Raw genomic sequence first — 12,595 nt, 5'->3', positions numbered from 1 at the left:
TGTGAGGTTGTAGGTAGAATATTTTCGGTGTTTCTTGTTTCCTTTGAACGCGTTCACCTCATGGTTTTCGTTGCATTTAGCCGTAGATAAGACTAGGGCTCTGAATGTACTCTTCCTTCTTTATTTTATCTTGAATAGGAATGTAATTATTTTTCCTCCGATTTAATATCTACTCGATATTTCAGCGCTTAATCCAGGGTTTTTCCAGGTCGGAGAGTTCAGAGAAATGAGGATGAAGTCAGAGAATCTCGTCGTTGGCATCAGGGAATATTTATCCCACTATGTGGGAATCAAATGAAATACCGCGTGCATTTTCAGCGGACTGATGGCTTGCACAGATAAATTCGGCATATTTGCCTATTTGCATGCATCAATTTGAAGTAAAACCATTTAACCCTTGATTTTCGATGAAAATTAAGATTCTAATAATAAACAATTGCATAGCATTGTTTAGAAGTTGACAGATATTTATTACGTCTTCCTATCTCCATAAAATTCTACGAGCAAGTTTTTTCATTCCGCGCTCATATTCACCGTGTGTCTGTCGTAGAAAATTTGAACGAACCTCGATGTGTAGGTTCTATTTTCAGTTGAACTTGAATCGCAGGTGAAGTTAGCCTTGGTTGGCTAAGCCATGCGAAAGTTTCATATGATGATTGAAAGAAGTATGTTATGAAAGTCAGGGAAAAGGAATATGTTTGAGGGGAAAAAGTCAGGGAATTTGAAATCGGGAATCTTGAGGCAACCCTTAAGTCTTTTTCTGCAGCGAAATTTCACCAGCACGTCCAGTTAATAAGTCGACCGTAGCCGTTTCCAGAAAAATTTTTCGGGTTGGCTAACTTGGAAGGGTAATGAATTTCTTGGAGGTGTTCATTTTGAGTGAGTCCGACTTAGTTAGACTTTATCTCTCGAATATTAAGGCGTTCTTCGAACGCCTTTGGCTTTCCCCACCCGCTACGCAATTGAAGTCAATTTTCGGTTTCGTTTTGCTTTTGTGTTTTCACTCTCAACTTAACAACTGCTTAATAGCTGTTTGGCTCACTGACAGTAAGAGTTACGATTAGTGAAGATCGGCTTAAGTTTCGGGAGGAGGTGTAAGTCAATGTTTGAAGTTACGATTGTGGTTGTACGGAAATATTTGTCCGATAAGGGAGTTATCTGGTTTCTGAGTTTATCAGTGAAAATGTTTTCGATGGCCAAGAGGCCATTATCCTGATAGAGGACTTGTTTTGTATTACGCAGCTAATGCTTGGGAACCAAGGGGTTGTAGCTTTTTCGAGGGAGTTTTTATCTGTAATTTTTTAACGTGATAAGCCAGGCGACTTAAGTGTTTGTTTTAGTTGGCTCATGGATATTTTTTTAGTTTCAGTTCCTTTGGCCTTCGAGAGCATAAAAGTTATAGTTTAATGATTGGGCATCATACTGGTTCCCTAAATTTTTTCCTAAGTTTCTACTTAGCTTCATGTCATAATTTTAAGATTTAGGCTGATTTTGAGGCGTGGTACTCTTGGCATGGAAGGTACTTAGTTTCTGGCGTAGATTATTATTTAATCTCGGTTCTTTCGAAGATGACTACTGCGTACCCTGCGGGGTTAAATGGGATATTTTCGTGTTACTTGCATTGTTTCGTGCCGCAATTTAAGGGAAATGATGTGCAATGTTCGTTTGCTTGTTTCAGGGAATTTATTTTGTACAATGTTTTCTATATTGTTCTTCCAGGCGGTGATCAACAGTACCATCACGCCCAGCATGACTTTTACGAAGACGTCTCAGAAGTTCGGTCAATGGTCGGACGTAAGGGCGAACACCGTCTACGGCCTTGGGTTCTCTTCAGAAGGAGAATTGAATAAGGTGAGTTGTGGCGGTCGAAATTTGTGTATGTAACTATAGCCTCGAGTTCAATACCATAGAAAATATGGACATGCTGGTATTAATCCAAGCTTTTCCTCGTTGCGATTTATAAGAACCCATATTGAAAAATATGACTCAATTAATGTACTTATAGGATTTTCAATAATGCTGCTATTAGCGTATTTAAGCAATTGAGAAATTATGCCTCTTAGAGGTAAGGGCGGATTCAGCATCAAATTTGGGGGGGGGGTCATAAGTGACATAATCCTTGTAGTGTAAACATAACCAAAAACGGAAACTAAACTGGATAGCTGAAGAAATTTTTGTAATACATTTATAAATCAAAACTTGCAATCAAAGATTTTCTTGATAATAAGAACTCAGCAAATATAAACGTCGTGTATATTTTTTTTTAACTTCGGTATAACTTTAATGGTATCTTGATGGTATTTCTTTTTAATTAGCATGTGTGGCTGTCTCTCCCAATTCTATCTAACAGGTAATGTTGTTTCCAGCTGATCTTGAACAATTTAATTAGATTTTTTCTCGGAGACGAGATTTAAGCGTAGAATATTCATTCTATAACTGAGAAAATGTTACTTGGATCTCATGTTTGTTGATGCCATTGTTCGTAAAAATGCGGAGAAAAAGTAACAGGGCGTACTACAGTTACTTTGTAAAAAAAGTAATCAGCTACGATTAAAAAGTACTCATTTTAAAAAGTAATGAGTAAAATTACAGTTACAATTACTTCGTGTAAGATTGTCCACTCTAGAGACCACCAGGCAACAGTCGAATATTGGGGTAAAAATGTGGAATAATTGAGTCATAGAAATTGCTGAGGTTACCATATCACTTGCCATAAAATTATATCTGCTGTAACAGCACATAGGGCGTCATATTTTGTACATACATAAGGTGGTGACAGCATAAGAGTGGCTGGAAATCAGTAAAGTAATCGTAGATTACGAGTAAGTAACGATTCCTCTTTCACCGTAAGGATTAAATTACGAATAAAAATTCCATTTCGTAAAAAGTATCGGTACAAGTAGAAATTACTGCAAAAGTAATCGTTATAAGTAATTAGTTTTACTTGATTATTTAGCAACACTGCTTGATCTCATGATTATGTACCCTCCCTAAGTGCTGTATTTTTCCTTGATCAGTCGACATAGCCTTTCATATGATCAATTCCCTGGCGATCTCTTCCATCTAAAACTTTCAGCAAGCTAACTCAGAATGTATATCACCCCACCTTCTTGGGTTGGACAAACGAGTCGAAATCACGTTAGCCATCGCCACATGCCTTCCTTCCGCTAACACTCTTGTCCCACGGAAAGGATTTATTTTTAATTACTCTCATAATCCTTCTGAACTTGCCCGTGCCTAATTATTAGTTTCATTTTTTTTCGATTTAGTTCCATGAAAGCAAAATAAACCTTCAGGGACCGTTGTACCCTCTCCTGATTAATTTTTCAAAGCCACAGAAAGGATGTCAGTTTAGATTTTTTAATTATAATCGAAGTTCACATCCAGGCCGAATGATTAACCCTGAATATTTATTGTCTAATTAAGTGGAGTATGCAGGGAAATATTTAGGCCGTGCCTCAGATTTTTTTTATTTTTTACACTTTGGTATTTATTTAAGTTTTTTTTTTAATATAAGTATTTTGACGCGCCACTTTTATCACCAGTCATATCCCCTGTATTTCCTCTTCATTGTCAATTATGTTCTAAGAATTTTGTATGCTGCGTATAAAAGTTTGTCCAAGTTATCTCTCTCTTCTGATTTAACTGAAAAAATCAAATTCTAATTTACCTCCTATGAATCATACCTTTTTATTTTACGTAATTACTGCTTACTTTCCTCGTATCAATTTACGAATGACATGCTATTCATGACTTGCTATGACATTTACATGCTATAACAGTGGCTCAGTTTTTTGTACCATTTCTTGCAATTACTTATACTAACGTTCTGTGGCTATGGGTTGATAGAAGGAGATTTAAATACGGTATTGTGAATGGCTAATACTTCTCTATTATATTACCTCGTGTTCTGTGCATAGAAAATATGAATATACAGTCGGGGAGGAAATTTAAATTGGATAACCGATGCCAATGTAGTAGATAGCCATAAGTTTTTTTTTTTTTTTTTTTTTTTTTTTGAGAATGACAAATCGTTCTAAAATGTGAATATAATTTCCGTAGCTCTTCAATGAAAAATCATCAATCTCAAGAGCTTTAAACTGTCTGTGATCTTTGCTTAATTGCCATCCATATATATTCCCTCCAAGTTACATCACCTCCGATAGCTCTCATCTGAATATCCTTCGCTTTAAATTCTTATTCCCCTTGACGTAACCACCCTACTGTGTATTACGCAGTTACTAAACTTTGTTATGTTGTGATATCGATTAAGCCTTCTAAATTTGAGCTAATTCGGGTTTAATTATTCCTGTTCTGTTGACTTTTACCTTGAATCCTCTTTGAGTATCGGTCCTTCCATTCATAATTATTGAAATTGCATATGAAAATTAGAATTTTACGTCGAGTCTTATGGTGATACTTGTTAAAACAGGAAAAATTTTTGCTAGGGTCAGAATATGGATTTCACTGTAGCAAAAAACTGATATAATGATATTTAGACCAGATTAATCATTGTAAAGATAGATCTAGTCTCGTCACTTTACTACTTTTTAAGTTATCAGCGTATCAGTGATGTGATTCGGCCGCTCAGACCCTAAATTGCAAGTCATTAAAAGAGTCCGCAGAATGGTAGGAAATAATGAGTTACGATGAAAAAATTCCTCATTCAGCCATTCTCTCATAAGGCCATAATAAAAAAAACTAAAGTTTTCGCTCACCTGCCATGAGTTGGTGACGTCAATAGATTTCCGGTTCAATAACTCGTCCTGGGAGAACTGCATAATAAGTGAAGGAGTCACTCACCAAAGTGTGAGCAGCAAAAATCTACGCGGGGCTCATATGCAAGGCTTAAGAGAATCAGAAAAATGGTCACCCGCTTGACATGAGTTCTTGACGTCGTCAACTTATCCGTTAAAGAGGGTTTAGGCCGGTGAATTTTTTGTCGCGAATGGCTCGATAAGTAGGTGGCGTGGCGGAAAACGGAAAAATACAGGTCTATTTAGTTTTCAAACTCTTATCACATTCGATAGTAAAATAAAATTGATGAAAGTTCCGTTGCAAATCGCATTAGTGATTTGGAAGTGGCGCTGCCGTCAGCTCTTAAGTTATAAAATATGAAACTCAAATTTTCCATATTTTGTGTGCTCATATTTGGACTTTTTTGCACTTTTAGTGGATGTCAAATTAATGAAAGGAAAACTTATCTTTAATAAAATATGCGAAAGTAATTTATTTTGTGCGAGTTAGTCTAATGGAGCTTACTCAAACATACCCCTGCCAGTAGATAACCTTTATTAATTCCACTATAAGAGTTTGGCTCATCTGAGCGTCGTCAAGCGTATCATACGTTGCGTTTCCCCCACCCACCTTTTGGTCCAAGGCACGTGCGAAGCGCCCCCCCTGTCCATCGTGGCGATGACCATAAACAACTTTGAGGGCGGAAGAGCGTGCATTCTCACACTTCCTGGGCCACCTCCTCTCCTTAAACTGCCGAGACCCTCTCCTTTCTCTCTCTCACTACCGCCGCCAAAATACACAATCGCCGGTCGTGCCTCTTGCTTGCGTGCGTGAGAGGACTGTATGGGGTGAGGTGGGCATTGTGGAAGGTGGAAGAAGAAGATAAGTTTGTGCAGGGAACGTAGAAAGGATAGGCATGGGTGCGCCGTGGTGTGTGGTAAGGCACCAAGAGAATCCACGCACCTTGTGTAAAGGACTGTGCGGTGGATGGAAAATTTGGATTAGGTACTCTGAATATTCACGAAATGCACTATTCTTATTGAAGTATTCTACCGATTAACCATTAACTGCATGAATTTCTGAATTCGTGCCAAAGAAATGTTTTCCTCATAAAATATATCCAGGAACGCTTCCAATAACTACATTTATGATAACTTGTTCTGCTATTTTTTTTATTTTTAAGGAAAATTCGAATATGTATCACATATGGTGGACATACTCATTGAAAACTTCTCATCGCGCCCATACCTTTAGTAATAACGTACTTATAATGAAAAAATAATTATACTGAATACTGTAGGGCAGAGACGTTGCGTTGCGTTGTTGAGGGGAAGACTAGTGCCCTTCAGAAAATAACCGGCTCTGAGTGTTGTGTATCATGTATGATACAAATGCAGTTAAGGGTTAAGATAGGTTTCCATGGAGTAGTTAAACAGCGTTATGGCAGCCCCCTTTCCTTCATGTTCGTTTCTTTTCAATTCACTTTGAGGCCTTCTCCCTTTCATTCTATCTAAAAATATTATTCTCTTCCTACCTCTCCCTCGTTTACGCAACATTACACCCTAAAGCACGTCATTGTACGTAATTGCGCTGGTTAAAACTGCGTTTCTTTCCCAATATGGCGTGGGATTGCGCGAATACACGAACGAAGTTTGATCAGGTGTTATTTTGCCATTCCACGTCCATGCATTCTCGCATGCGTTCTAGCAATTCACCACTTTACGCGACGCAATTTTGGCTGCGCCTTCGTACACTCTTCTGATTGTGAAATTACGTGCCCCTTGTAAAACGGCCCTAAAGAATTGTGCCGTAGATAGCAAATTTGAGTTACTTTGAATATTCACGAAATTCATTGCTATTTTTTAAAGCCTCCATTTCATTCATGTTCTTCCTTCTTCAATACACAATGAGGCCTACTCCCCTTCATTCCATGTAAAAACCCTATTTTTTCCTTCCTCTCCCTCGTTTGCCCAGCATTCTACCTTCTAACACTGATTTGTACATCCCCTCCCCGCTAGTACTCGCTCCATCCATACCTTCTGTCTCCTCCGTTTCTCATCTATAAGCTGCCTCTCCTCACCCATCATGTCCAGCACTTCGTCGTTCCTCCTCCTCTCCGTCCACCTCACCTTTTTCATTCTTCTCCTGGCCCACATCTCGAATGCCTCCCGTCTTTTCTCGTCCTCCATTCTAAGCGTCCATGTTCACGAAACGTATGTCGAAGTTAATCTGTATTTTGTTTTTGGGTTACCGCGAAAGGAGCGACTGTCTGTTATTCCTTTCCTTTATTTTGAATTCACTTTTTCATAGCAGAAGATCATGCGCTTTCAAATGTGATCGTATGCAATTTTCGAAAGAGTCCACATCAAGCGACCGTCAAGTGTTTCTTTTCGGAGCGTAACCCTCAGACGCATAAAAGACGAGCATCTTACGATAGGTTGCCCACGCTGTTTCCACGGAACCGGAGAGAAAAAAGAAAACTTGCAAAAATTCTGTATAGGAATATTTTTATATTTTGTAGATCGAATGGAACCAGTTAATATTTCGAATGAGGAAATTTAGTGAGAGTATTTGGCTTCATGTATAATTTTACTGAAAAGCGTTTAAGGAAAAGGGCTGGCATTTGCAAGACTTTTGCAGAACTTACTCAAATTCGTTTAAAACTTATTTCAAAACTTAAAGAATTTATTCAGTATGGCTTAAAGAATTCTTTTAAGGAGCTTATTAGGATTTCTGACTGGGTTCATTGGCCTAAAAGATCGGGGATTTTAAACCTCCTCGTAGCGCCTCCTCGTGCTTTCAAAGTTATTTTTTTCGGAAGATGGAAAATGTATCTACTTTTTGTTTTTGAATCGAGGAAAACGTGCTTGACGCACGATTACGTCTCATGGCAACAATAATTAAAGTTGTAAGAAAACGATGAATCCAGTATCCTAAGTCGTCACGTATCATTTCATAGACTACCATAATGGCAAAAATGGACATTATTTTTTGTCTTTCATATTCCTCCTCGTTTTTTTCACTCTCAACGTCTATTTAGGATATTATTTATTATTTCAAGATGTTGTCAGCAATAAGTGGTGATATTCTTTTGTGTAAATAATGGCTTAGTATTTCCGCTACTTGTAAAAACAAGAATTCCGTTGTAATATTTCCAGCTAACACTCCAAAAACATATGTGATTTTTAATCCTCTTATAATTTTAATGGAATTTGTGGCCGTGATTGGATCTATAAACATCTGTGTGACATTTTCTTATTCACGTCTTGGCTTTAAAAAATTTCTTTCGCAAAATTTCATCAGAAATACCCACGCATATAATGAGACATTTCGGCGAAAAGGATTTTAAATAATGATTATTTTTATAACTATCGAATTCAGATGTGGTCAAAGCAGCTGGAGATTTATCATAACGTCAAGATTTCTCTTGAAATTTCCCTTTCCTTCATAGCCTCAAGCAATGTTGAACTAGCGTCGTTTAAGAACACAAACGGTGAAGGTCTACCTTTTCAAGAAATCAGAAAAGGCATACGTACTATATTATTTCCTGCTCTTATCTCTTCCGTCGTGAACGAGGAGGAAATCCCGCTGTTATTTTTGTACAATTTCTCCCACAAACCTGCCCGTTGGGAGGAAATAATGTCGGGAAAAACGGGGACGGTTGCTTAGACTAGGGGTCTTCAACCTTTTTTTAATGCAAGGGCCAAAAATCGATTGCACATCGTCCTGATGGTCGCAATGCTCCACGTCAGGTTAAAAGCACATCAATAAAATTTAAAAAAACGTATGATTTCAAAGTGCAATCCTCTATATTATTTCTACTGTATAGATACCTTTTTCTCAACTTATACGCAACCAAACTCTACAAATGAGGTACCAAAATGCACAGAAGTTATCAGAAAACATGCGACGGCATATCTTACTTCCTAAATATTGCTATTGTTTCCTAAAATTGGTTTTTAAATAATAATAAAAAAACAAAAAAACGGTAAATATTCCTGACGTTAACGGCGCACAAACTGATACATTTGTTCATTTGCAACAATATCTCGCATTCTTTAAATAACTTTTATCAAAATACGGCTGATTCCACACTCAAGTCTCTTGTTGATGCGTAAGTATGAGTCATCATGTGCGTTTAGCAGAGGATAGTGTAATTACTTCCAACGTTGTGTTTAAAGAGGTCCTCTGACCTCAATTTGTACATGAACATTCCAATTAAATTTGTACATAAGACCCTGCCTTTTTTTCTACATTTTAAAATTAGAAACGCGCCTATCCCTCTGTGGACCTGCATTGAAAAGAGCGGGGGAAGCCCGCTGGGAGCGGGCGCAGCACGCTCCTAATCTTTATTGGTTAAAAAGTTCAATCAATCAATGCGATTTTTAGCATTGGTTATTTAATTTGGTGATTCTGTCGATATTTGTTTTTATTTTTGTAGTTGAGATACAATATTTTCTTTAGCCTCTATGGGCCGCAAGAAATTAGCCGGTGGGCCGCGGGTTTAAGGACCGTTAGCTTAGACCCTCGCGTATGTGCGTGGGCGTTGGGACTTTAGGATGAGTGTCGATAGGACCCCGTGCATAAAGGGGAGGATCGTATATTATGGTCCGCATTACCACTACACCTACATACATGGTCTCACCCTTCAGTAATAGCTCCCACTTTAGCGGCATCCGGGAGGGAGGTGGAGGGAAGGAAGTTGTAGGCTACGGAGGGGGGAGTGTTAGGAGGGGAGGTATCTGAGTGAAGATAGCTGGGGCGAGGAGAGGTGGGTGGGAGGGAGGATATAGGAGGCGCTTCATCCGTGATACGGAGGAGAACCTCATTTCGGTGGGCTTCGGCGGAGTTTTGGGTCCTTTATAATAGCCTTTCGCTCTTTCTCTCGCGGTCTCTCTCCGACGCCCCTTGCACAGTTCCCACCCTCGCCGGTAGAGAAAGCCTTTTCGCGCGGGATCGCACTCGCTCCAGAGTCGGGAAACGAAGGGAAGGCTCTCCTCCTGTGGGGATTAAAGGGGAATAGTTTTGGAGCCGGTAGGAAGTGAAGGGCCGCTCTCTGGGACTCGTCGACCTGCTCGCCGGCAGTAAACTATTCCTCAGTGGCGGTGTCCAGAAGTATTCCTTTCCGCGGTGCTCCAACGTCACCGTCGTTGATATCCGTGAATTGGTGACGAAAGACGACTTGGAATTGAACTAAAAGACACAAGAGGTGGAAAACAGTGATTCGTTTCGGAGATTTTTGCCGAAAGGTGAGGATTAAAGCTACAGGCGGTGCTCCGGTGTCCACGCCATTAATTGGTGACGGGAGACGAGTAGGATTTGAACTCCGAGAAATAAAAGGTCTAACACTGTGATTCGTATCGGGATTTTTTGCTGAAAAGTGAGAATACAAGCCACAGCCGTGTTTGAGTTTCACGCATTGAGGGTACCAGTTCGTCCCACCTCGTATTACACGGGATAGTTTTGCAGCCGGTAGGAAGTGAAGCACAGCACTCGAAGAGTCACCTGTGCGCCAGTAGTGTACTATTCCTCAGTGGTGGTGTCCGAAAGTATTTCTATTCGGAGGTGCTCCGGTGTCCAGGCCGTGAATTGGTGACGAGAGACAACTTGGGATTGAACTGCAAGAAACAAGTGGTGGAACACAGTGATTCGTGTCTGGGGATTTTAGGCGAAAGGTAAGGATTCAAGCTACGGGCGTGTTTCAGTGTCACACATTCAGGGTACCAGTTCGTTCCACGTAGTATTAGACGTGAATAGTTTTGGAGCCGGTGGAAAGGATCGCGCTCCGGGAGTCTTACTGTGCGCGGTAAACTCAGTGTGGGTGTCTGGAAGTATTTCTTTCGACGGTGCCCCATCGTCGCGTCGCCGTCGTTGATGTCCGCGCGGTGAATTGTTGATGAAAGACGACTTGGGATTGAACTACAAAAAACGAGAGGTGGAACTCTGATTCGTCTCGGATATTTTTGCCGAAAGGTGCGGTTACAAGTCACAGATGTTTTTGAGTGTCACACATTCAGGCTACCAGTTCAGTCGTTGGAGCCGCTGGGAAGGACCGCACAATTCGGAGACCTGTGCGCTGTGAGTGTACTACACCTCAGTGGCGTTGCTCCGGTGCCCACGCCATGAATTGGTGACGAAAGACGACTTAAAATTGCACTCCAAGAAACAAAAGGTCGAACACAGTGAATTGTGCCGGAGATTTTCCGAAAGGTTTGGATACAAGCCACAGGCGTGTTTAAGTGTCACACGTTCAGGGTACCAGTTCGTTCCACGTAGTGCAGTGAAGATTTTTGTTCGAAGTCCCCAAAGTATTTCACGGGATTTGAACCCAGGAACCTTATTTTAGGGTGCAAAAGCTCTACTTATCCGGCAATTTGGCACAAGTGTAACACAGTGCTTTAATCCGAAGAATAGTTTTGAAAGGGGAGGATAAGAAGCGTGTGAATATCACACGTACAGGGTACTACTTATTTTCTTTAGGCTACCTTGTGATGTCTATCTTATTCTGGAATTCGAACCCAGTGCCCTTCGTAGTGTTACGAAACGTTGTACTCACGCTAGAGATCTGTGCTTCAATCCGGAGACCAATGTGGATAGGTGAAGATAGAAGCCACAGTCGTGTGAATAGCACGCGTGAATGATTCCAGTTTATCTCCTTAGGCTACGTCGTGCTGCGTAGATTTTTGTTTGCATTACCCTAAAGTTTCACTCAGGATTCGAACCCTGGTACCCTTCGGTCAGTAACCAAACCCTCGACCCACCAGGTCACCAAAAACTCTTGGAGAAGAACACAAGGATTGATATTGAGTAAACAAATATCATAGTCTAGCGTTGAGTAAATTTTTCGACCTTAACGAACTGGTTTTAGTTGCAATAGTCACGCCGACATATGGTCTCGGCAGAGTGGATAATAGAGTGGACAAGTTCACTTCATTGGTTTGACAAGGTTATCTGTAACCATATTGAGTTTGGCCTCTTGCTGTGGTTCTATTTATGACACAGTTAAGTCGAATTTGGTATAATTATTTTATACTTCCATTGTTTTCCACCAAAATTCAGGGCAGTTAATATTTCATGTAGATCGTGTTACGAATACAAGTTTTGCCCCGTGAAGTATTATTCGGCCTAAACGTCAGTTAGAACCTTGTCTAAAGACAATCATACGATCATTATTTACATCCCTTTCGAGGGATAGATCCAGCGATGATGGAATAGATGGATGGATAGATGATGGTGGAAAAAATGACCGTTTCACGCAATCATTTTTCGCGATGGCTCGAGGGATGGAAATCCCATATTTTCTTCCGTCTTTTGTTCCGTCGCTGAAACCCCTGAAACCATAGCTGGCACTGTCCTACAGCCAATCAGAACGCTAACAGCGATTTTAACGCCACGCTTGGCTTTCAGTTGAATGGTAATTGTAAATAACGTGAAGTGGCGGAATTAGCGATGGGAAAAGGGACAATGGGAATGACCGTCTGATTCAGAAAATGATGGGTCGAGCGATCTCTATTTTGGCCCCTGAAAACGTATCCCTAGAGCTATCAATTAGAGGGACGGGAAAAAATGATAGAGTGATTCAGGCTTAACCAATTCAACGAGCTGTCAAAATAGGTGGCGCACAGTTGTAACCAGGAGTGTAGACTACTCCAGTTGTTCTCAATGGTTAGGCAAAAGCTTGAGTTAATTTCAGATATCTTTGCGATGGAGAGGCAGGCCCAAGTATTTTAGGTGTGAGGGCGGAGGACACGTGACTTCATGAAAACCAACCAAAATGCGATAGGCAGAGCCTAACCTCCTGGAAATTCAGTCGCTTTCGGACCTCCGAGGTGTATGCTTCGTGAGTTAGTTAGTTGTG

The 12,595-nt window shown here is 40.3% G+C and overlaps 1 protein-coding gene across 1 annotated transcript in view; it reads left to right on the top strand.

Moving 5' to 3' along the window:
- Positions 1-12,595, top strand: part of LOC124164862 (homer protein homolog 2) — a 307,527-nt gene that overhangs the window by 269,366 nt on the left and 25,566 nt on the right. The window contains exon 3 of the mRNA XM_046542071.1: positions 1,720-1,851. Within this exon, the coding sequence (XP_046398027.1) occupies positions 1,720-1,851 (132 nt within the window). The remainder of the gene's footprint in view (positions 1-1,719; positions 1,852-12,595) is intronic.

This window comes from Ischnura elegans, chromosome 9 (genome assembly GCF_921293095.1).
Source record: "Ischnura elegans chromosome 9, ioIscEleg1.1, whole genome shotgun sequence".
NCBI lineage: Eukaryota > Metazoa > Arthropoda > Insecta > Odonata > Coenagrionidae > Ischnura > Ischnura elegans.
The sequence above is the reverse complement of the archived record's forward strand: the minus strand, read 5'-3'. Positions and strand labels throughout refer to the sequence as shown.